This window comes from Lutra lutra, chromosome 14 (assembly GCF_902655055.1).
Source record: "Lutra lutra chromosome 14, mLutLut1.2, whole genome shotgun sequence".
NCBI lineage: Eukaryota > Metazoa > Chordata > Mammalia > Carnivora > Mustelidae > Lutra > Lutra lutra.
Window position 1 is genome coordinate 75,464,926 of NC_062291.1, and position 26,714 is coordinate 75,491,639.

At 37.4% G+C, this 26,714-nt stretch overlaps 1 protein-coding gene across 1 annotated transcript in view; it reads right to left on the minus strand.

Annotated features, from left to right (window-relative positions):
• Nucleotides 1–26,714, minus strand: part of PDZD8 (PDZ domain containing 8) — a 77,397-nt gene that overhangs the window by 16,052 nt on the left and 34,631 nt on the right. The window contains exon 3 of the mRNA XM_047701812.1: nt 21,406–21,508. Within this exon, the coding sequence (XP_047557768.1) occupies nt 21,406–21,508 (103 nt within the window). The remainder of the gene's footprint in view (nt 1–21,405; nt 21,509–26,714) is intronic.

Below are 26,714 nucleotides of genomic sequence, written 5' to 3' on the forward strand. Positions count from 1 at the left end.
TTTATTAAATAAAGAGAAGGGGGGGGGTGAAAGTGAAGGCAAAATGTCTGTGGTAACAAATACAGGTATACAATAAGGTAGAAGGCCTGGGGTTTATCTCAATAATCATCATGCAGTAATTTTTCCTTTCCTATAAGCAGCCAACTGGGTATTTTTAGATTCTGTCAAACTCTTGGTGAGCCCCTACTATAAAAGATAAGCTACAATTAAGGAAAAGTTAACCTCTAATAAAATTTTCAATCAAAATCTCTGTAGACATGCAAGTTTGCTTTCTAGATTTCTTCAAGGAAAACCTTCTTGTCCCAAGGAAAGAAATGATAGTAAATAATAAATGGGGCAGTAATAAATGGTGTCACAAAACCTCTTCCCTTTGGAGCAGTCATCTGGCTCACTTCATGGAATCTGTCTGGAAGTCTCAAGCCAAATCCTCCAAATATAAATCTGTGGTGATACAAACTATACAAACTCCAGGATCCTGAGACTGTTCAGACCACAAGGATCCTACCTTCGTTAGATGGTTCGTGGTCAGTATCTAATCAATATCTAAATGATATTCCAAAAGAAAAGCACAATGGGCCACAAGACATCTATGGATATGGCGTTATGGGAATTCAGGGGGAATTGAAAACTGCCTCTGGAGGAGGGGTCTGGGGCAGGCTTCGTGTAAAAAATGGCATTTAAGTTCTATCTGAAAGGATGAGAAGAATTTTTTTTTTAAAGGTGATTTTTTTTTAAAGATTTTATTTATTTATTTGACAGACAGAGATCACAAGTAGGCAGAGAGGCAGGCAGAGAGAGAGGGAGGGAGAAGCAGGCTCCCTGCCGAGCAGAGAGCCCGATTTGGGGCTCGATCCCAGGACCCTGGGATCATGACCTGAGCCGAAGGCAGAGGCTTTAACCCACTGAGACACTCAGGAGCCCCGGAAGAGAAGAATTTGACAGCCAGTGTAGGGAGTTGGGCCAGGGAGTGTGGGAAATGCTGGAGAGGCTATCGTTCTAGGTCATAGTAACACTGTTAGAGCAAAGAGATGGAGACAAGAGTTCAGAGCACATCAGAAAATTAAAACCATCATGATGGTATCAGTTGAGATTTAATGGGAGAAAAAATTCTTACCCTGATTTTAACAACACATTTTACTAGGAAAAAGTAGCAGCATTTCACAGATCACAGAATCCTATGTATTCTAATACTAATAGAGAAAAAGTCCTACAATATGTCATCTTGCAATAAATGTATAGAGATTTACAAACATCTGCTAAAATCTATTTGCCACAAATATGTTCCTTAAACCTAAATTTTGTGGCATGCCTGATATTTTATAAGAGAAAGAAGAAAGTTGTAGGTTAGTACATATTAAAATGTGCCATGTTCTCCCCTGCTCTGGGTCTGTCTCTGCAGTATGGTTATGGTGGGAACAGCCAGACTTCTAGAACACGGTTCCACTACGCTGCCTCCTTACCTGGTCCATGGCACACACCTGACCCAAGATGGACCAATCAGAGTTCCTTCCTGGATGGTGGGAATTCATCAGATTCAGAGATTCCTTGAATGGGATATATATAAGTGTAGCTAGCTGTAGGCATCGGTGTATCTTCCTATGAATTGGGAAACAAAGCCAGTCTGTAGAGTGAAGAATGAGGCATATAAATAGCCAGGAGCAGAGAAGAAAGAGAGGCCTGACAATGGTTTCGTTTCTGGTTCCAGTTTGTTTCTAAGGCCTAGCTACACTCCTGCTAAAGGTTAAGCAGAGTCTAACCCACAAAACCATGAACAGTGGCCCTCACATCTGCCTGTGGCATCTGTGCAACGCCAAACAAGTACCTCTTTTTTGCTCTCTCCAGCAAAAGCTTTTGTTTTGGTAGATACCCGTTTCAAATAAGCTCTAACTTAACAAATACAGTGTTTGAGATAGTCACAGAAAATATCTCATTAAACTCAAAGTGCTGTATTTATGCAACTGTAAAGTTACAAATACAGCATAAAAGTAGGATGTAGTGTTTTCTGTGTGGCTTAGTCTGTGTTAACTGGCCAGAGTTTTGTTAAAACCAAAAAGTAGATTTTAATGGAGTAGAAATATTATTTCTAGTATTTTCTGAATTACATAACAAAAAAGTTTATCAATTGTCAAGAATTGCTGACACACACTAACTGAACAGCAATTATATGCTCTGAATCACAAGTCAATACATACAAGATGGCAGACAGCCCGCATTTAACTTCACCAATAATGTCAGACACAGGTTAAAAAATTCTAGCTATTTTGTGGAGAGCAATTTAGTAAAAACACCAAGATAGCCTTTAAGAGCTCTCATACTCTGACATCCTTTTAGCCTTTCTTGGATCCAGCTGGGATGCTGTATTTTCACCTGGGGGGAAAACAACATATTGATTTTTTAATCCCTTCCTAACATGCACATAATTTTATACAATGGGTAAGAAAAGGATATATTTTAATAACACATCAATATAGCTCTTTTACAAACTGTTCTATCCTATACAAGCTTTTAACAGGGAGGGAGATTAAAAAAAAACCCCCGAACAACCCAGAAGTCCAAGAAAAAGAATCAGTAAGTGAAAGACCCTCAATTACTACGAGCAGGTATACTTTTGAGTATTCCTTCCTCAAGTACATTTCTGAAAAAGACATCCTGGTAACTATTTCCCAGCTTTTTTAGTAGAGTAGCTGGGCAGGGATGGGAGAAAAGGCACACAATGTGCGCACATATGGACACAACACCAGTATATGCCGGAACTTCTATCAGCAGGCTTTTCAATGCAAGTAACTATTCCCAGTCTTCCCGGTCCGTGAGGTAATTAACCAATACCTTTCTACCAGAATTCTCACTACATTACAATTTCAAAAGACGCTCATGATCTTCAGACATATCAGTGTATTCTGTAACTCCTCTTCTCAAAATGAAGTGGTGGTAACATTTTTAGAAAATCAGTGTTGATTCAAGAAACAAACATTTACCAAAACCTACAGCAAAGCTACCAAGGAAGAAAAGTAATGGGAAGAGATGCACCAGTTGATTCACTCACTCACTCAAATGCTTAGGCACTTGGCCTTGAGGCGTAGCTGTGAACAACACAGATGAGCTTCCCTGGCCTCATGGAAGCAGACAGAACAGGTAGGTAGAACAAATAATTACAATACTACATATGCGATTTAATGGGCGTCACCTAACTAACATTTAGAAATCAAGGAAGGCATTCCTAAAAAACAAATTTAATTTGAAACTTGAAAGAGTAGTAGTTTATCAGGCCAGGTCAGGAGTGGAGGCAATGTGTCCAACAATGAGAGCAGTAGCTTTGAAACGAGATGAAAGCTAGGCATATTTGAAGAAATGAAGCAAGTTTAGTATTACAGCTCTTTGACAAGTTCAGTCTATGTGAAGAGGGAGGGAATCCTGGTTCAGCCAACTAAAAGACCTTTCCAAAAGAAAGAAGAATAATATTAATTCCACCACCAGTTTTATGCCCAAGATACTCAAAAGTTAATAGACAGTAACTATGGTATAAAAGATTTTGGATTTGGATGTGTTAATTAATACTATAATGTGACTGCAAACTTGAATGTGAATAATATTTAATCCACACTGTCCATTCAAGCCCCTTAAAAAATGCCCAATTTCACAAATACTAGCACAAAGGAGAAGGGTTTTTTCCCTTAAAAAAAAAAAAAAAATCCCAAAAGTCAAATGTTTCAAAATGTTTCAAATTACTTCAAAGCTTGATTATTTGCTGTAAAACATACCATTCACAAAAATGTTTCATAAAGATACATATGTTTGTAAACCATTAAGTGCTTCCCCTTTTATAGGTCACTGATGTAGATTATCCAAATTTCCAAAGCTCAAGTACCCTAAACCTAAAACCCAAGGCCATAAAACACAAACCGAAGGAATTTGAATATAGAATTCTCCCATGGATACATTTTATTTACTTAACCAAAACGTGAATGCTGAGAAAGAGCCAGTTCATAAATTGCTAAATGAAGACAGAGGCTCTAAAAATAAAATCATATAGTTGTTGCTTTCCTCAGAGCAATATGCTGTTGAGATGAGCAACTTGTGACTTACAGTGATTACTTGGACAGACTCCCTAGTGAGTAGTTAAGAAAGAGAACGCCTACGTGTAATGGTCAAAATGGTGAGAAGTGCAGAAACAGGTCTGACTTGGGTGACACAAGTGTTAGATCGAAGTTTCTGGGTGAGCTGTGCCTAGCAGTGTTGCCTGCCTGGCTGCAGGGCCAGGATCCAAGGGGAATCCTGCACAGTACTTCTTTCCCTCCTGTCTGGGCAGATTGAAACTTGATTCTCCTTTCTCCCTTCCTTCCCATCCCTGTGCAGTGGGTCAGGGTCCTGAGCCAGCCACCAAAGACCCAGGACAACAAGACTACAAAGGGAAGACAAACTACAGTTAATTTGGCTCTTTCCAGGTGGGCAGAGGGCGGATTACATCAGGGTAGTGATGGTCTGGAACAATGTAAGGGCTTCCTATAGGAGCTTTCTTTTTTGAGAAGCATGTTGGTAGGAGACAGCTAAGTGACAGACTCTGGCTCTACAAGAGGTGGCCTTTGAAGGAGGAGCCATCTACATAGTTCTGTCCCCAGGATTAAACCCTTTTTGGAAGGTCATATCCTACTCACTGCAGTATTCAGCTATTACTGTGTCGATCTGCAGTGGTTTTGTTGCCTTCATTTTTTAAAACTGAAAGCATCTGTTCTTTCAACCGTATGATGAATTTCTGCAGACTGGCTAAGAACCTGGGTAGCAACTGACATGGCACCTTCCAGGTCTCTGTCCATGTGTATACCCTCTTGTCCTCCTCCAGGACTCTTCTTTGTACCGCACGAAGTCTCTAGCTTCATCTACTTCTTCACACATGACAGAGATTTGACCCCTTCCCCTCCTTTAAAAAATCTGCCACCACCTAGGGTTCGGCCTGGCTTCTTAAATCCTATTACCCCAGAAAAGTGCAATATTCTTCTTGAAGGGCCCTCTGGTTGGGTACACATCCTAAGCAGGGATAGAATTAGAATAACAAGGACAGAGATTCTAAAAACAATTAGCTTATTGAAGTTTTCAAAGATACATGCCTGAAAGTAGAACTATTAGTTTATGCCCAATGAATACCCTGGATATTCTGGGCTCATGCAAATTTTAAAAGTTGTCTTCAGAAACTATTCTATTAATGCAGCAAACATTTCAGTCAGAAAGCCACCGGTATTTACAAAATTTGGACACTATGTTCATGAGAATATAATACAGATCCTTTGGTCAAAGTAGCTCAAACTCTAATGCAAAAAATTTCAGAAGGTCACTAAAAATCTCCATTTTGGGGGGGCATTATATAGACTTCCTCTACTTGGCTTGTTTTGGGGCTTGGCAATTGAATTCTGAATATCAGGGATCTAGGCAATTATGATTACAGTACTGAAGATTTGCCCCTGAACTCTGAATTCTGATTGAGAGTTCAGGATCTCTAAAACTAGAACAACTTTTATATTAAGTTACTGAGCCATGGGCAAGGGAAACAACACACTCAGCACAAAATGTGGCAGAGGTGTAACATTCTGGTCATTTTCTTGAATACCAGATGTCAGACCAATTTGCTTATGGTCACAGGGCACAAATTAGTGCCAGGCTAGGAACCAACAGCTTACCGTCCATCTCACTTAGAAGCAGCAGCAACATGCCGTTGAAGACCTTATGCCACATTTCATATTTTACCGCCCACCACTTTGAAAAATCACAAACATAAGTGACAATCCCACCACAAGGAGAAGCGGCTGCTAATGGGGTCACAGCCATTCTCTCTCCTCCTCCCCCACTCTTCCTTCTCCTCTTCTCCCCGCTCAACATGGAAACACACTTGAGTGTAAAGTAACACAATTCTGAAGTCACAGAGCTAGAGCACTATTACTCAACAGAGGCTCATAAAGCACATTTTGATAAATTATAATCCTGAGAAATTAATAAAACAATTTCTAGGTTCTAGAATGAAGACGGGCACATGTGAAAAGGAAGAAAATATTAAGTCTCTGCAGGGTCACTCTGTATCAATCCAACGTACTTTTAAGCACAGGCAGGTCTGACAACACAGACAATGCAAACTGAAATACAATTACTGAGTGACTGTGTGCACTGCCAAGCAACCAGCTACGTTCTCAGGTCCACTTTCTGTCAGGTCCACTGCCATCCAACAGGAAAGAGGAGGTACCGTATTCATTAGCAGTCTTTTCTGAAACTGTCTTGTATGAGTAAGGAAGATTCACAATTTATACCTAATCACACTTTTTCACAGAAGGTATAACTCTGGAAATAAATATGGCAAATATTCTTATTTCTTGACATAAAAATTACTATCAACTCCCACAGAACTTTCCAAAGACGGATCACTAAGTTTACTTCATAAAGGTTCAAATTAGAACAGTTCTTAAACTCATAAGCCAGATAAGTGAAAAAGAATCTGCTGGGTACAGAAGTGCTACTGCAGAAGTTCTCATACCCCCTGCCCCAAATGAGGACAAAAATTATTTTTTAAATTAGGTCTTAAAGAGGTATGTTTGAATGGTACAGTGAATAACTCCTAAATTCTCTCACTTGGATTTTTACATGTAAACAATTTCTTTGTCAGCAGAATGCCTCCATTTTCAGTAAGCTCTTAATGGAGAGTTAACAAAACAAACCAACATTGGAATCAGGCCCTCCTCAGCAGTGGGGCAGATTCAAAATTCCTTTTTGAAGAAAAACTGCAATGTCTGGAATGGCTTGTATTCAGCACTGGGTTTGAATCTGGGCTCTAATCTCTACTAGTTTTGTGATCTCAGACAACTGATTTAGCCACCGTAGGTCTCATGTGTATAAAGGGGATACTCATGTCTACCACACTGGTTGTCAAAATTAAAGAAACTACAAGAATAAGTGACTGGCACAATCCAGGCACTTCCACTGCCTCTCTTCAGCAGGGACAGGAAGACTCCTTTTGGGAGTGAAAATACAGTGAGGCCCCTCAATCTTCAAAAGAGAAAGCCAGCTTGGACGCTTCTCTGATGACCTGGTCTCTAAAGCAATTAGATGGTAAATCAGAACTGCATCCTTCGGTCATCTCATCTAAGAGACAACAAAGATACAGAAATATGCTCAAAACGTAAAGTCCATTATACAAAACTGAACTAAGAGATCTAAAGAATAAAAATTAAAAATGATCCTCTGCCTAGGTTCAAAGGCTGTTAGCAAAGTAATCATACCAAAATAACTACCTTGCAATCCACTTAAGTTTCTTCTCTCTCTTTTTAAATCTGATTGAAGTCTCCATTAATGCTCTGATATGAAACTAATTTAAATTTTAAACAACTACTCCAGTGAAACAAAAAGCTCTGAGAAGTATGCAAAGCCTGAGGTTATTATGGAAACAACAGAATGGAACATTGTTGCCCTTCTAAATTTCTTTGTCAAATAGCTCTGATTCTCCATCACCAAGTCTAGCCTTGGCTTCTTATCACTGTACTTTGGTAGGCGGATTTACATTTCAACTAAGACTCTTTAAAGAATGTATTTACTGTTTGGCTTTTTATAGAAAATGTATGTTTGGCTTTTTATAGAAAATGTATGCCAAATAATGAGTCTTAAAGGCTCTTTAAAGAGTCTTAAAGACAGATTATTATTTTTAATCTTGAAATCATTTCGAACTTATGGAAAAGATGCAAAAATAGTACAAAGGATTTCCATTTTACCCTGAATCCAGCCTTCCCAATTGTTAACATTTTGCCACATTTGGGTCTCTCTCTGCATATTTTTTCTGAACCATCTGAAAATAAGTTGCAGACATAATGCCTCCTTTACCTCTAAATATTTGGCCATTTTCAACAAGGCCATTTTCTTATAACCACAATACAAGTATCAAAGTCAGAAAATTAACACTGATACAATCTACAGACCTTTTCCTAGCTGGAATGCAACTGTGAAATATGTACCAATAGCCTTTTACTTTTGCACAGTCTCAGACCAAAGAATCATTTGGATCAAGGGTCAACAAACTGTAACCTGTGGACTGTTATTTAAAGAAGTTTTACTGGAAAACAGCCACGCTCATTTGTTAACGTATTGTCTCTAGTTGCTTTAGAGTTAAAACAGCAGAGTTGGGTAGTTGTGAATACGACTATCTGACTTAACAAAGCCTGAAGTATTTGCTGTTTGGCTTTTTATAGAAAAAGTTTGCCAAACCATGACTTCAACAATGGATGTGCATCAATATATTCACACTGACATTACAGATTTCTTCACAACATCAAAAAATAGGAAAGGGCACCTCGGTGAAACAGTTAAGCAACTGCCTTTGACTCAGGTCAGATCCTGTAGTCCAGGCATCAGTGCTCCCTGCTCGGTGGGGAGTCTGCTTCTCCCTGACCTGTCTCCTCTCATGCTCTCTCTCTCAAAGAAAGAAATAAAATCTTTTTTTTTTTTTAAAGGGAAAGTCTACAGGTTCGTTAATAAGTAATTGGTTAAATAAATTATGGTACATAGTGGAGTATCAAGCAGAAATAAAAATAATACATGTATATGGAAAGAAAAATAGGCCCCCAGTATATCATTAAGTAGGAAAAAAGGCAGGTTATAAAAGACATGATCTCTTTTTTAAGGAACCATAAATATAACCTGTGAATAGTATGTATATGCTTGTGTTTATAAAGTTCTTCTAAAAAGTTAACAGTGGTCTCCCTGGGTAGTAGAATTATGGTTGGCTTTCACAGTTTTCTTTACAGCTTTCTGAATTTTTTTAATATGGGCAAAAAATACAGCTTATACCAATTTCCAAACATATCACTTTTATCTTATAGAAACTGCTGATTTTATTGTTTAATGTGTTTATTCATGAGTATAACACAAGGAAATTAAAATTCTGCTTCATGATACCTATGTTGCTTCTTTATGCTCAATGGCTTCCCGCTTAGACTTCTAACAAAATTCTCAGTGTTGACCAATTTATGAAAGATAATTCACTCATCATTTAGAAAGTGAGCCATTGGTCCATACTCTACGAGTCTCTTGATAACGTTTAAAGAAATATAATGAGTTACCCAGAAGTAGTCTTATTTACAATGATTAATAAAACATTCTTATCTTTTCTAGTATAGAGCACACTGTTTATATATAAGCAGCTTTCAATATAACCACTTATTTGTATAGTACGATTCAATATCAATGTAAATTAACAAGCTTACAAATGAGAAACACAGCTGTCCTAAACCCACTTTGAACAGGTCATGTTCAATATTTATGTGGAGAAATACATAGCACCTTATGGAAATACTAAGTAAGACTGACTATTTAACAGGACACAGGAGTTAAGCGTGGTTGTTGCTGCCTTTTGCCCTTGTCCATTTGAAGATACGAAAAAAAACTTCAACCTAGTTTTACTTTTAATCTATTTATCTGAAAGTAATTTCAATTAGTAAATGACAGAACTTCACATTTACAGCAAAATGAAAAAGTGTTAGAGATCTCAGGTTAGTCCCATATACTACTACTTTCTAAATGTTCTAAAACTACACTATTAATGACAGATAGCTAGGCTTTTTTCTATGCTATGACATGAACACTGTTTATTTCTACGAAATTTTTTTTAAGATTTTTATTTATTTATTTGACAAACAGATATCACAAATAGGCAGAGAGGCAGGCAGAGAGAGAGGAGGAAGCAGGCTTCCTGCTGAGTAGAGAGCCCGATGTGGGGCTCAATCCCAGGAACCTGGGACCATGACCTGAACTTAAGGCAGAGGCTTTAACCCAATGAGCCACCCAGGTGTCCCCTCTACGAAATTCTTAATTTATCTTAAACCTTCCTGAAATTTAAATGCTTGTCCATGTTTTATCCTCACTTGAGATGGCCAGTAGCTGGCTGATCTCCACCTTCTTAAAAGAACCCTTATTAAACTTCATTTTTTTTTTTTTTTAAACTTGCTGATATTCTTAAAAGTCACTATTTGGCTCATAAGTCTTACAAAACAAATGATACTATCCCATGACTGAGGAAACTACTCCCCTGTCCTTCTCACCTTGTCATAGGAAGGGTTTAAAAGGATATATAAAATGTCAGCACTAAAAACAAAGGAGCAAAGGAGGTGGGATTCAGGTCAAAGTTGATGGTAATAGTTATCTATTATAGTTCTTATGGGCCGGATACTGTGCCAAGTGTTTCATAGATATTTAACCCTTGTACTGTTACTATTATGTCCATTTGAGAGACTAGGAAATAACTTGTTCTGCAGGCACAGAACTAGAGTCAAAGGGGCCACATCTGAACCCACCACTGGTGGGATGGTACAGGAATTAAGACCACCAGCTCTGGAGTCACACTGCCTGGGTGTGAGACTGGGGGACTTGGGTAAGTTACTTTCTGTGTGCCTCCGTTTCCGCCCATATAAAACGGTGACGACGAGCGTGCCTATTTTCATGAGGCGGCTAAGAGAATTAAATGGCTGTTGCATACAGAGTCGTACAATCATGACTGGCACAAGAGAGTGCTCAGGTCTTGTTACTGCTCCTAATGACTAGGGGAACGAACATCTGTGAGCAGGGAGGTGTACGCTACTGCAGGATCTCTGGTTACACCCAACACTTTTCTAATTGTTTATTCCCTACTTCTGCAACCTGCTTCTGAGGGTATGACTTGGGAAATGAGCTATCTGGCTACATGGGTTTCTGTGGGAGGTGTACTCTGCCTCATAAATAGGATGCTTTAGTTCATGACAAAGTATGGACTGAGTGAATGAGTATTACTCGGACCACAGTAAACTGGAGGGTCATGAGGAACAAAATTCAAAGTGTTTAAGTGTTTAAGTTTTACTAATATTATTTTCTTAACTTGTTTTCAAAAGCTCTTCTAAAAATTTTTAGATTCTTACTACTTTTTTGTGAAACCATTCTGATTCTCTTTATTTGAAAAAGAGATCTAAAACAGAGCATATAACCCCAACTAAAGTGTTCAACTTACTAGATGTCAAGACTTAAATGACAGCATCAGAAGGATAAAAACAAAAAACAGCAGATCAAAGCAGCACATGAACAAAATTCCATATCTAGACTGACCTTTGATAACCACTGTACCTCAAACCCAACATGTCCAGAATGAGATCTTCTTTCTCCTCTTCCTGGCACCTCATGGCTTCAGTCCTTCTGGCTTCCCATCTCACTCTCCCCAAACGCCGCATTTCTAGTGGTATCCAAGCCACATTGATTCTATTTTCCACTTTCATTGCCACCATTCTGGTTCAGACTCTTCATTGCCCCTCATCTCTACTGTTTCACTTCCTTCCCTCGTAAATCATGCTTGACTTTATCCATTTGCTGCCAGGTTTAGTGAAGTTATTAATTACTAAATACTGTATGCCAGATACTGAACTAGACATTTTATTTATTTATTTTTAAAGATTTTTTTTATTTGTTAGAGAGAAAGCAAGAGCGCAAGAACAGGGGGAGTGGCAGGCAGAGGGAGAAGCAGGTTCCCCGATGAGCAAGGAGCCAGATGTGGGACTCATCCCAGCACCCTGGGATCATGACCTGAGCTAAAGGCAGACACTTAACCAAATGAGCCACCCAGGTGTCCCTTGAACAAGACATTTTAATATAGAGATTTCATTTATCCCTCCTACATCCACGTGAAGCACTACCAGTCCCATTTTATAGAGGACTAAAGTGCTTGTGGAGATGGATTTGAGGATGTTGACTGAGATCATGCTGCCAATAAGTGACCTAGCGTGAGCTAGCTACGACTCAAACTCAGAACCAAGTTGCCTTAAACCGAGATTCTGATGAGATCACTTTCATTCTAAAAGCTTCCATAACTCCTACTGTCTTGCAGAGTAACAGCTAAATTTCTTAGTCTGGTATTTAAAGCACTTCTGTAATACGGCCCAACCTTTTTATTGCTGTTTTGTATAATCTTCCTACACTACCATATTCTTTAGTCAATCTGGATAACACGTAACCTAAACATACTCAACCATTCTCATTCTTTATTTAACTCATGTCCTTCACCTTGAAATGCCCTCCCTACCATCTCAAAACACTACATATACACCTGGGAAGCTTGGCTCAAATGTCACCTCCTATTCTTTCTTGGTTTTCCTAGAAGAAGGCTATCTCCCCTCCATAGTATTTGATTCTCAAACTCTCTTAGAACATTCAAATGCTAACTATAATACTTATGCTCCCGAACTGTTGATCCTACTGTTGGTCTTACTTCTTCATTGCTTCACTCCTTATACCTCATATTCAGCTTCTTTTTTTTTTTTCTCTTTTATTTATTTGACGGGGGTGGCGGGGGGACAAACAGGGGGAGTGACAGAGGAGAGAGGGAGAAGCAGGTTTCCCACTGAGCAAGGAGCCTGATGCGGGGCTCCACGCAGGGCTCGATCCCAGGACCCTAAGATCACGACCTGAGCTGAAGGCAGACAATTAACTGCCTGAGCCACCCAGGCACCCCTTGGGCTTCTTTTTCATATTCACAGAGTGCCTTACGTGAATTGGAGTTGATGTTTCTATATTTTAACTTAGGTTCCTACTCTTTCAACAGTATTTCACAATCATATTAAACACACTAAGAAACTATGAAACAAAGAACCGCAGCCCTCATTTTTAAGCTAGATGAACTTTAAGAGTGGAAATGCTGCATAGGATTTACAACTAAAGCTTAAAAGGCATTTAGTTTACTTAAGAGGCCAAATTATAGAACATTATATATGATTAAAATTCCACTGAGTCCCTACTGTATTCACAAATATTATCAAATTGAATTAAACCAGAGTTTTCATAAAAACTGGCATTTTCAAAAAAGCTTTATTTGACCTAATCTTTTTCTTCCTTTTGATAAGATTAAGACTGTAAATGGCAAATGGTTAAATAGGAACACCAAAATGCTATCTGCAAGACATCTGGCCTTAAGCAAACACACCAAAATGCCAGCTCAGAAGCATCTAATGTATTTATAAATTTGTCTGTCTCAGATGTTCTTACTTGTAATCACAGTTCTTTAGGGAACTCTTTTTTGACTCTTTGTACGTATAGTCAACAAACTGTAGACAGATCTGGATAGCTATCATTCAGCAAGACTTCTAAAACTCTCCAAAACCAAAAGGGAAGTAAGACAAGTAAAATTTTGGATCACAGTCATTTTATTTAGGCTACACTGAACTATATACATAGAGTGAGAAGTTCTTTTAATGTTTTTAATAATGCCATTATACCATTATGTACCACATTTGTAAACTAAAACCCTCAGTGTAAACACCAGGCTTTTGGGACTCCCTGGTGGCTCAGTCGGTTAAGCACCTGCGTTCAGCTCGGGTCATGATCCTGGAGTCCTGGGACTGAGTCCTGGATCGGGCTCCATGTTTGGTGGGAAGCCTGCTCCTCCCTCCACCTGCTGCTCCCCCCTAATTGTGTTCTCTCTCTCTCTGACAAATAAATAAATAGAATCTTAAAAAAATATATTAAAACTAGGCTTTTAACAGAAGGAATACTGAGTAGTAAATCTCATTTTGTGAATAAGTCATGTTGAAACCTAGAAGTCTAGAAGAAAAAAGGCCAAGGGTAAATGGAGGCTCATAGCTAGTCAGTCATTTTTAGTATTCCTAAAAACATTCACTGAATTTCCAGTAAATGCCAACTGCTATAAGCAAAAACAATCATAGTGTCTGTGATAAAGACAGACACTGGTGAAGATAACACCAATCAAATTATCATAGAAATGTAAGTATGAATTGCCAACTATGAGAAATATTCCTGGGACGCCTAGGTGGCTCAGTTGGTTAAATGTCTGCCTTCGGCTCAGGTCGTGATCCCAGAGTACCGGGATCAAGTCCACATCAGGCTCCCTGCTTGGCGGGGAGCCTGCTTCTCCCTTTCCCTCTGCCCCTCCCCCTGCTCGTGTGCTCACACCACTCTCTCTCTCTCACTCTCTTTAATAAATAAATAAAAATCTTTTAAAAAGATATTCCCAATGTATCTTATGCTCACTAGGCAAAGTTTTCTAGAAGAATGATGACTGGTTGAAGTATCAGTTAGGGCTTGATAAGGTTTGATCAGGAAACACCTTAGTATTTGAAACAGGGGTGCGTCAAAACAGGGGAATGGTTACCCAATGATAAAACTGAAAACCAAACGGGAGACAGTGGAATGACTCGGATACTAGCAAAAGTCACTACGAACCTTAGGCTGGAAGGACAAGGGGGGATTGGTCTTAGACCGGCCAAATGCTAGAGGACCCAGCGTAAGCAGGAAGCATGGTGGGTCTGTCCTCGGAGACGCCCGGAGCCTGGAGCAGAGACAACAGCTACCAAGCATGTTTGCTGTCCAAGGCCAAGGGGAACAGGAAAAGCATGCCCTGGCTCCCCCGGTCCACTTCCACTTCCCATCAGAACTTCACATGGGTTCGACGCAGCTGAGAGTCAACGGATACTAAAGCCCTGGAAAAACTGCTAGCGGAGGTCAGCCCCGTTGCACATGGTGCAGGGCTTGGGCCCAGTAATGTCTGTAGGGGTGAACAAGCTAAGGGCTGCCACAGAGACCTGAAGAATGGGGAAAGGTACCGGTAATGCGCATGCAGGAAAGGGGCTGGGGGACGGGAGCGCACGTTCCAAGCTGTGTGGTACACAGAGTACGGCGAGTCTGCAAGAGTGAAAGATGGTCAGGATAGCTAAAGCTGAACAGGAGGGTAGAAGAGAAGAATGGAGAAACAGAGGCCAGGCCAGGGGGTGCTTTGTGGGGGACATCAAAGAATTTGTCTCATTCTAGGAGCTACATGAAACCATTGAGAAATTTAAGAATGCAACCAAAAGATCAGATTTGTATTTCAAAATGATCACGTATCCTCCACTTACCCTCCTGGGACACTGACTGAACAACTGGGACACTTCAGGGTGTCTACTAGGTGTGGTACACATAGCATTATTTGTCTCTCTACAAAGTCTACCAGCAAGTAGTCAGTGTGCAGAATTATCAAAGACCTTTTAAGTAAATTTCTTTTAGCGTTTATATCATCTGATCATCAACCATCAGGGACATGATTTATTTTCATTGCCCTAAAGATATAGTTCCTTGCTCAGTATATTTGTTGATCATCCTACTGTTTATTTTTTGTGTTTTTATGCTTCCATTAATCATTCACCTACCTTTGTACTTTTAGCTGAAGATCACTAACTTTTCACCATTCACTTATCGATATATGGCTATCTCACTACCCTATTAACTTTACCTTTTTCTCCCCACATTATCTAGCTCTCATAAATTACTTGTATTATAGAAACCAGGATTGCACAAATAATTAATTCTGTGAGAATTTCACGGTTTTTAAATAAGTGTATTCATTGTGTGACACCACTCTCACGTTAAGCTGAAATTTCTTGTTTGGAGGCACAAAGACATATTTATTTCTTTAAGGATCCTAGATCTCATATACTTTAAGCATAGTTTTGAATTCTTATGCAACTGTCCTATGAGCTTTTTCTTCATTTTGTTCCTCTTAACTTGGGAGCATCTTAGAAAAGTTTTGTGCCATGTGTAAATCTGCATATTATATTGTACATCCTTCTTTTTGCTCTGTGCTGTCCAGCAGAGTAGCTACTAGCTACATGTGGCTACTGAGCACTTGAAACGTGATTAGGATGAATTGTGATGTGTTATAATTATAAAATATGCACCAGATTTCAAAGACTTTAAAAGGAAAAAAAAAATCCCAAACTCCTCACTTTTTATGTAGATCACATGTTGCAATAGCAATGTTTTGGGTATACTGATCAAGTAAAACATTATTAAAATTAAGTTCACTTATTTATTTTTACTTTTTAAATTCGGCCACAAGAAAATTTAAAATCACGTAATGGTGTACATTTTATTTCCATTGGATAGTGTGGTTTCAGCTCATCTGTGAAAACGGGTCAAAGTCCTAGACTCAACCACTGCAGATATTACACCTGGTGATCTTTGTCCTTAAGGCAGCTCTACCTGTAACAAAGGATACAGATATCTGCTAAAAAAATAATTTAGGAACCTTTTGTATGGCTCTTCATCAAAAACTTTCTGAAAGTTGAAATGCATTTACTGTGTCCATTTCTTCTATACGGCTGTTTAGCACTATAATATTAGATCAGACAGGGAATGAGTTCCCTATTAACTGTACTTTCTTTCAACTGATTATGGTCCCTCTACCAAGTGTTTCCTGGATTCAGATGCCTCAACTTTTACTTTGAAAGTATAGGGAGACTCACTGTGGTCTATAATAAGGCAGATTGCCTCTGAATCAGGCTCAATCTTGGGCAACTGAGCATGGCTCATCTTATTATGAAGGTCATCCTTCCACTCAGATCCCTCTCCTGAGTTTCAGAGGTCTCCTTGCCTCTGCTCTACACTGATTCCACTACTACCACTCTCAAATGTCTTCTAATTATGAGAACACCACTCAGTCCAATCTTTGTTAGAGTAGTGGGGTTTAATGGAACAAGGACAGATCCTATAGGCAAAAGGCTTTGGCTCTTTGTATCTGGGCAAAGTATTTCACAGACTCACGTTATATATTTGGTTCCCATGCCTCTCTCATACTTACAGTTCTTTGAAAATAGGGATCATATCCTCAGATGCCTCTTTAATTGTAAGGGTATGTTTAAGAAGAAAACTGAGGAAGCCTGATATAAATTATCTTTCAGAATCAGATCCTTTAAAAAAAAAAACTGGGGTTTTTGATTGGGAAGTAGCAATGAAGAGAAGAAAAAGTACCACTCAGGTCAAAACAGATAAAATCTAGAATCTAGGAGGTGAATTCTTCTGACTTCACAATCTGTGGTATGGCTGACCCTCTCTAAAGCCTTTCTTATAGCAGCTGCCAACCGCATGTTGCCAGTGGACACCATATAACCCTCTGAATATACTCATTCTGATTAAGAGTTCGAAATTATCATTTATGGATTCTCCCCAAATGTCAGCTAAACACTCTTCAGGGATTTATTACTTCTTATCTTTCAGGAAGATCTGAAATATCATGACATCTCCTAATGTTTTTAACCACAGTTCCCTTGGGAACCTGCACAGTGGGTTCCATAAGACATGAAGTGCTTCCATTTTTACTGAACACACGACTGTTCCAGTATCTCCCTTCTGCCCATCTACTATATATTCAGGGACCCAGAAGATTCCTTTCTATTTATTTGTCCATCTCAAAACAGGAAGAAATCCATATTCTTTTCAATTACTCACTTACATCCCAATATATAAGAAAAATTCCCTTAAAAATAAGTCCTCAGACAGACCTGAGCTGAAGGCAGACTCTTAACTGACACAGCCACCCATGTGCCCCGACCTCACTTTTTTGAAAATGAAAATAATATCCACCTTTTCTTGAAAGGTGGATACCCAGTGGTGCATTAGACATCTTGTAGTTATGAGGATAAAAATCCCACACTAGGGGTGATGGAGGAGGAAGCCAGTTAAGAGCCAAGGCTCTGTGCTTAGAGTATCACTGAGCTGCCATCCTAACTCACAGCTTCTCATACAAGACAAGTCTTTTTCTTGTTTAAACCACTATTCACTTAGTTTTGCTAATACTTGCAGCTAATGCATTAAGACCGTTCCATCTCCACCTCCCAACACTTGTGCAAATACTACAAACTTAAAGCTTTTCTTTTCTTTTTTTTTTTTTTTAAGATTTTATTTATTTATTTGAGGAAGAGAGAAAGTGAGAGACAGAGCACAAGCAGAGGGAGGAGGAGAAGGAATGCAGACTCCTGCTGAGCAGGCAGCCCAACATGGGACTGGATCCCAGGTCACCTGAGCCAAAGGCAGATGCTTAACCCATTGAGCCACCCAGGTGTCCCCTAAAGCTTTTTCATCTATTGTTATTATTAATGATCTTCCACTATCAGCAACATAAGATACATTATAATACTTTAAAGACTCAAAGACACATTTAAAATATAGAAAGACTTAAGTTTCTTTCATTCTACATATTCACTGAAACTAGTGGCTCTCTTCACTGAATGAATTTCAACATTTAAAAAATTAATTTAAGCCTGAAAACTGTATTTATACAAAGATAGCTTCTAAACTCATCAAATACCTTCACACACTTATTTTTTAATGATCCCAATTTGCAATATATTGCAAATTATCAAATCCTAGTCTGTAATCTTTTATGTAGTCCTAAAGAACACAATGAATTCTTCTCCCTAGAGTTATTAAATTCAGTCATATGTAATTTAATGCCTGGAGACACTTAACTGTTGCTGACATTTTTGACACCAGATGTAATTAGTAACCTAGAATTCTTCTCCAAAACTACCTATGACATATGCGAAGACCTAAAATTGTGACTCAAGATTAAGGTCTTACTAACCTTTTCTGTAAAATATTAAAGTTGTCTAATCTCATATTTTTGCAAATTTAACAAGGGAAACTGAAAATGCCATTAGCAATGGCAAGTTATGACCATTTCATACCTGGATAAAACAAAAATGCTTTTTCATGTATTCATGTAATTCAGAACAAACTGGTTATTTTATTCCTCTGAGGAATTGCTTCAAATTGTTTGAGATGTAACTTAAAAGAAAGCTGAGGTACGAATGACCACCAAAGAAATGGGAGACTTTCCTAAAAACCGTTATTTTAACCATGTCATTCCTGTGCTCAAAATCTTTAATAGCTCTTTACTACTTCCATGAATTCAAACTCTGTGGCCTCCCTTTCCAGCTTTACTCCTCCCTATTATCCCACCCTGGTCAAAATTACTCTATTTATTCCAAAAGAATTTCATACTACTCAATTTTTTGTAAGGATATTCACAACAGTTATTACACAAAGAAATTATGTTAATTTAGAAATAATTTAAGGTCAAAAGAACAACCAAATACCACATTACCATTAAAAAAGTAAAAAAAAAAAAAAAGATGAATCACAGACATGTATCCTGAAGGAAATAATACATTATATGTTAATAATAAAAAAATAAAAAAAAAGATCCTCAACCAGAATTCAGATAACCTCAGATATTTAGAATATAACTAAGTCTGACATATATACCTAAATCTAGATATTCCAGAAAGAGCTCTAGTACCTTCTCTAAAATATGGGGATTGAAGAAATCCCACTGAAGTACACATCCTATTTGTATATATGCTAAAAATGTGTTTCTACCTTCAGATAATACGGAGCTCAGAAAAATAAAACATGTGGTTCGATTAAAAAAAAAAAAAAAAGTCATGTTCTCCAAGAGCATGGAGACATGCTTACAGACCTATTTTAAAAATTGAGAACTACGGCTACTTTTTAAGATGCTACAAAGAATAACAGGTTATTTTAGAAATACCAAAAGCACATCATTACTACTATAAAACAGCTAGGTAGCATAGTTCAGAAGTACATATTCACCATAATGAAGACATAACAGAGAAATAGTATTGGCTACAAATAATAATCACAGAACTGGCTATATTGCCACAAAGAATTATTATTATTATTATTTTTGCCACCAAGAATTAAATGTAATAGAAACAATGAAATATCTAAGTTCTTAAATACATCTTTAAAGAATACAACTATAATTTATTCCTGCAAAAAAAACTACTGATGTGCTAAATGGATCTTATTTTTCAAAAGACTAAAAAGTAACTCCAGCAAGGTTTGGGGGTTCCAAGAAGCACTCTTGGAATTTTATTACCACCAAACCCATAATATTTCAGTATATACTTAATAAATGAAGTAAATTATCTAAAAAAAGGGGATTGGTTCCTTTAGGACATAGCCTGCCCCCAACACCCCTGCTCCAGCCATAAAATTCTGAAACATTGTGGGCTTAGTATAGATATTCTGTAGATAATTTTGATAAATGCTCTAAATCTTTAATAGACTACTAGATTTATGCAAAACACAAGAAGCACATAATAATTACAATTAAAACTTTTATTCAGAATATTCAGAAACTACCAACTCATTTTGGAAACAAATTAACCAATAACTAGTGACAATTTTTATTCATTTAAGGGCTCAAAAGAATCCAACCAAATCCAATTAAAACATGTTGAGAGCAAAGCACTATTTCTGTTTAATTCTAGCATTTAAAATATTTTAAAAGTCTTTACAGTTTTTTCAGTCTTGCAATTTAGGTGACTGTTTGTTTGTTTCCTTCCTTCTTATCAAAAAAGAAACCATTACATTAAAAAGAAAAAAATACACTAAAAAAAAAAAAGGAAAAAAAGAAACCAGAACTCTAAGTCCTTCATACACCAAAAGCATAGCCAAATCCATTCTTTTTTCTACCTCCTCAGCTACCACCTAGTTACAGTAACCAACAATGCCCCTAAATGCCTCCTAACCAACCTCTCTCTAGGTTTACTCTTGTCTTCCTATAATCCTTTGTCTATACAAGTAGAACATTTATTGCAAAATGTACACAAGATCATGTCTTAAAACTCTCCCACCACAAATAATGAAATTCAAACCCCTTACAAGATTAAGCGTGACTCTCTAGCTCTCATATCATGCTCTCGCCATACTAGCCTTCTTTTTTGTTCCTCAAACTCACATGCCCTCACACATCCGCTGCTGCCTTTGCTGGAAATGCCTTCCACCGCCTCATTTCCCCAGAGTCCATGCGGCTTGCTCCTCTTCACAATTCAGGCCTTGTCTTCAGTGAACGGTCGTCAGACTTAGCATATAAAAATTAGGTAAATACTTGAAACAAACAAAATTATTCACTATTTATCTGAAATTCTAACTGGGGTATCCTGCACTCCAGTGACATCTCTTTAGAGGTTTTCCTTATTATCAACAGCTCTGAAGAATCTGTTCTATCATAATCCTATTTTTTTCATGGTATCTGTCAATCTCTGGAAATTACCTCCTTCACTTCTTTGGTTTACCCATTTATTGTCATTTTCTATCTCCATCCTGTAACATGTATTTCAGTTCCCTCTTCTTTTAATCCTCATGCTAAACCTCTACTCCACGCTAACACCATAAAATCAGGGTCTTTTCTTTTTTTGGACTGTTTCCTGAATCTAACACAGCACCTAGTATAAGGTAAGCACTCATAAAACATCTACCTAATGAAAGAAGGCTCTAAATTTTCTTGCTCTCTAAGGTGTTTAGAATTCTTTCTAATTCCATCCCTGTGAAATAACTTTAGAGCTCTAGAAGGAAAATTAGAAAAGGTTTCTAATGCAAGTGATCTGAACACTACAGTTTTATGAGATTCATTTTTTCACTATTGTGCTGCATTAAGACAAATAAGAGCTGTTCACAATTGTTCGTACTTGAACAAAAATAACTCTATAAATATAGAAACATTATTAAAGGTATGTTTATAGAACGCAAAACTTTAGAAAGATGTAAAACTATGCAAATCTACTGTACCGTCTTAATAGAACTCCTTTGTTTTTCTTCCCAAACACCACTGCTCAACTCGAGTGTACAATGAATATTTGCCTCTCTGTCATAGGATCCAAAAATGAGTAACCTGCAGTATAAAAATAAAACAGGGAGACTATTACACCAGTTATACACAATAAAATTATTCTGATTATAATACCAAGAAATAACAAACTACTCCATTACTATTTATAATTTTGGAAACAGAAAAAAAAATTACGTCAAACACTTAGTACACCCTCTAGTGGAAAAGTGAAGTAAAGCCAAATTTAGGTGAAATTCCAGGACAAACTGTTTCTTCCCAGGGAAATCAAGCAGAAAGTAGTATGTATTCATGAGGTAAACAAACTGACCAGACATCTATAGATAGTAGCAAAAGTTACAGATCTTTGAATGAGACTGTTGAATTTAAAAAATTAGTTGCAGAGTGATACACATAGTACCATACCACCCCTATAAAAACACACACTTAAGATAGTACAATATAGTTACTTATGAACATACCCACACACTTCTCCATCTAATAGTGGGAAGTTAGGCAAATTAACTTCTCAAAACCCATCTCTTTCTCTGAAAAATTCAGGGCAAAAATAATACCACTTAGAGCTGTTACGAGAACAAAAGAAGGCAAATGCATACACGGCATTTAGTACAGCACCTGGCAGACCCTAAGTGCTCCACAAGTGTTTGCTATTTCTATTATCCTGAAAACAACTGTCAAGGAATACCTGCATCACCTAATTTTACTGTTTAATATTCAGAACTAAAAAGGAAATCTCAGGCCCAATCTTGAGATGATGTAAGCAGTTTTATTATTGAAGGAAAAAAATATTACCCACATGTCTAGCTTCCCTATTACCTGTCTTCTAAATCAGAACATAAGTCTACCAATGTATTTCAGGACTAAGTTTGAGAATAGCTTTAGCGTTAATCAACATTTTGACTACTTCTCTGTTATTTTATGTCCACACAAAGATCATGGGGGTAAAAGTGAGATTAAAAAAAAAAAAAGAGCGGCGCCTGGGTGGCTCAGTGGTTAAGGCCTCTGCCTTCGGCTCAGGTCATGATCCCAGAGTCCTGGGATTGAGCCCCGCATCGGGCTCTCTGCTCAGCGGGGAGCCTGCTTCCTCCTCTCTCTGCCTACTTGTGATCTCTGTCAAATAAATAAATAAAATCTAAAAAAAAAAAAAAAAGGTAAATAAAACATATTAGAGTAATATGAGAAAACCGTGTCCTAAGGTTGGAGACTGCTAGCAAATCATGTCCATACTTCACAAACTGGCTTCATCAACTAAAAACCTGAATAAACTCATGGCAAAATGAAGACAAAAACAATTCTAAATTTAGATAGTTTTTAATCTTAAAAGTAAATTTAAACTTAGTGCTTAACAGCCTACTGCCAAAAAGTTAAGATTCATAATTATAAAATACTGTTTAGAAAAATGAGAATTTTCATTCATCAAAGCTCTGCTGCCACCATCTGTTCAAAAGAGTAAACTACCTACAAGCCTTTACTATCATGCACAGAAGAAAAGGCACTAGCTAATGCTCCTCAATTCCCAAAATATATTAATCTTCAGGATTTAGGAATGAGAAAGCACATTTATCAGAATCCTTCCCTGAAACCATAACACTTCTGTCATACTTTTATAACACCATTTTAATGTTTTTTGTTTTTTTTTTAAGAATAACACAAAACTTAACAATGATTAACTCAAAATGAGTCACAGACCTAAATGTAAGAGAATCTTTGTGACCTTGACTTAGGCAATGGTTTAAAAATGGAAAGCAAATGTACAAGTACCGAAGGGGGGAAAAAAATAAATGGGACTACAAGAAAATTAAAATTTTTGTGCTTCAAAGGACATCATCGAGTAAGTGAAAAGACAATTCACAGAATGGGAGAAAATATATGCGAGTTAGGTATCTCATAAGGATTATAACTCAATTTAAAATTGGACATTTCTCCATAGAAGATATGCAAATATCCAATAAGCACATGAAAACAGGCTCAACGTCATTAACCATCAGGGAAATAAAAATCAAAACCACAATGAGAGGCCGCTTCACACCCACTAGACGGCTAATCAAACAAGGAGACAAGTGCTGAAGAGGACCTAGAGAAACAAATACTCGTACCTTGCTAGAGGGAAGTAAAATGGTGCAGCCACTTTGAAAAAAGAGTTTGGCAGTTCCTTAAAAAAGTTAATATATGATGCAGCACATCCATTCCTGGTATATAACCAAGAGAAATGGAAGTGTACATTCATGCAAAACTTAACATCCATGTTCACAGCAGCATTATTCTTAATAGCCAAAATGTGAAAAACCCATAAGCCCACCATCTGATGAAGAGGGAAATAAAATGAGGCATATTCATATGATGGGATATTACTGAGCAATAAGAAGAAATGAATTAATGATATATGCCACAATATGAATGAACCTCAAAATCATACTAAATGAAAGAGGCCAGTCACAAAAGACCACATACTGTATGAATCCACATTTATATAAAAGGTTTGGAGTAAGCAAATTTATAGAGACAGAAAGTAGATTAATGGTTCTCATGGCTGGGGAGGAAAACTGGGGGAATAGGGATTGACTGCTAATGGGTATGGGGTTTCTTTAGCAGGGACAAAAATGTTCTAAAATTAGATTGTGATGATGGTTGTACAACCCTGTGAATGTACTAAAACATAATGAATTGTACACTTTACACAGATGAATTGTATGGTATGTGAATTTACCTCAATAAAGCTGATTAAAAAAAAGAATAATGCATGATATCATGACAATCAACAGTAATGATTATTAGGGTTACACTAAAACTTTTAAACACTTTAACGTTTGTTACAAAAAGATATGATAATACTTGGTTTATCATAACTATGAATCAATATATTGTGACAAGATTCATATTTCAGTAAAACGTAACTGTGATTTTTATCTGGCATTTGATAACAGAAAACATTAAAAGGGTATCCTGAAACCAAATAAATTCCAAATGAAAATCATTTAAAATACTGAAACACCACATATATATTTAACGCTTAATAGTTATTCTAAACAGAGAAATTTTAAAGTTGCCCTGATAAACCTGACCCCAGACAGAGAAAGCTTTAATTTTGCATTGCTAACAACTGGTTAATCCAACTGTTAAAAGTATTTCCAAAAACACCTCCAGATTGGATGTTAGGGTTCATATTGCTTAAGATAACTTTATTTCTTCTTTTTAATAATGAAGGTATTTTGCTTGATTGTCCAGAATTTGGTTTTACCATTGAAATAGATATTGCTTTTATTAATTCTGATTTTAGATCAATTTATGACCCTATGATAGAGTATCCCACAACATTCACATCTTCTCTTTACATTTCTTCCATTAAAGCACTTATTATAAAGAATTGTAGCCTATAGTGAATATTCAAATACTAGAAAAAGCCAGCAAACATTATTAGTACTCCAACAAAGTAACTTTAGCTTCTCTCAGAAAAGTTAACAACGCAACACAGAAGCATGTGTCATACTGCCAATTTAATGATTTACTTTGCTTAGAAAATCTATTTCTTGAAAAAAAAAAAAGCATCATTTACTAGGGTTTGTATAAAGTGTACTATGTATGTAAATTTATTAATATTTATTTTGTTTGCAAGAATGACTCCCAATTAGCAGATAGGGCAAAAGCTATACCCAAGGGGCGCCTGGGTGTCTCAGTGGGTTAAGCCTCTGCCTTCGGTTCAGGTCATGATCTCAGGGTCCTGGGATCGAGCCCTGCATCTGGCTCTTTGCTCAACCGGGAGCCTGCTTCCCCCTCTCTGTCTGCCTCTCAGCCTGCTTGTGATCTCTGTCAAATAAATAAATAAAATCTTAAAAAAAAAAAACAACCCAAAAAACCCATACCCAAGACTGACTGCTCAGACCACGACTGCTCCCCTCTATAAACTTCATGTCTGGTCCTCAGGACATACTTCCTATGTCAATGTTTCCTGTGCTTGCTCTTGATGTGTAATCAGTGGATTCCTTCACCCAATAATGATTATGTTGAATGTTAAGCTTTAATTCTCACAGAAGAATTATATAACATTTCCCCCCACTTTCTTGACTTCTTGACTGGTACCTCTTGAGATTTAGAAAAACATGTAGATTTCTGAAGAAATGCCAGGAAGAATTTCCTATCAGAAACACAAGTACCAGCTAGTTAGGTACATTTAGAAAGCATTTGCTTTAGGTTAGGCAGAACCTTTAAAAGAAGAATCAATTTTCATCTTACATCCCTATGCCACTTAAAATTCAATCCTGAGTTAAACAAAGGCTTTATATTCAGATTATATAAACACCAGAAATACACAGTTACAATCACTGGCTAATACATATTTTGAGTCAAATGAACACTCAATATATGCTGAATAAGCAAGAAACAGTACAGAATTTTTTTACTATACTACTTTGAAAGGGGGAAGAGTACATACTGCTGAACAAAATGACAAAGGAAATTGCCTTTAGATCCCTGTCTCCTGAAAGAGATATTATTAATTCTATGAAAGTTCTTTCCAAGTTCAAAAGGTTAACTTTTTTAAAGGCAAAAGTATATTGGAACCTCATGTTAAACATAAACACATACACCACCTATCAAGAAAGAGACAGAATTTATATGACTCAAGACCAAACCATTGAGAAAAGGAAAGTAATTCTCAATGTGCCCTTCTATTAGAATCTCAATTTACACCAGAAAAGAAAAATAAAAATTCTTCTTCTTTTTTTTTTAAATGATTAATTTGAAGGGAGTCTTGCACCTGTAGGGAGTCAAATATCAACTCACTGGCTGTGAGAAGAATCAAATGTAACTGACCTCCTCCTATACATGCTTAGGGCCTATACTACCCTCTCCCTTCCCTCCGAAACCATCCTAACTCGAAACTCAACTCTCTTGTCTATGACAAAGACCAAAGCTAATGTCCAGTCCTTGTCTTTTTCCTGCTTTACTTCTTCTTCTTTTTTTTAAAGATTTATTTTGAGAGAGAGAGAGAGAAAAAGAGAGAGAGAAAGAGAAAGCGCACATGTGAGTGGGAGGATGGGCAGAGGGAGAGAGAGAGAGAATCTGAAGCAGACTCCACGCTGAGCGCAGAGCCCAACTTGGGGCTTGATCTCATGACCCCAAGACCATGACCTGAGCTGAAAACAAGAGCCAGAAGCTCAACTGACTAAGCCACCCTGCACCTCTCTTCTGCTTTGCTTCTAAAATCCCAAGTTTACAGACACTTGTACAGGGAACTCTAGCCATATCCTACTAC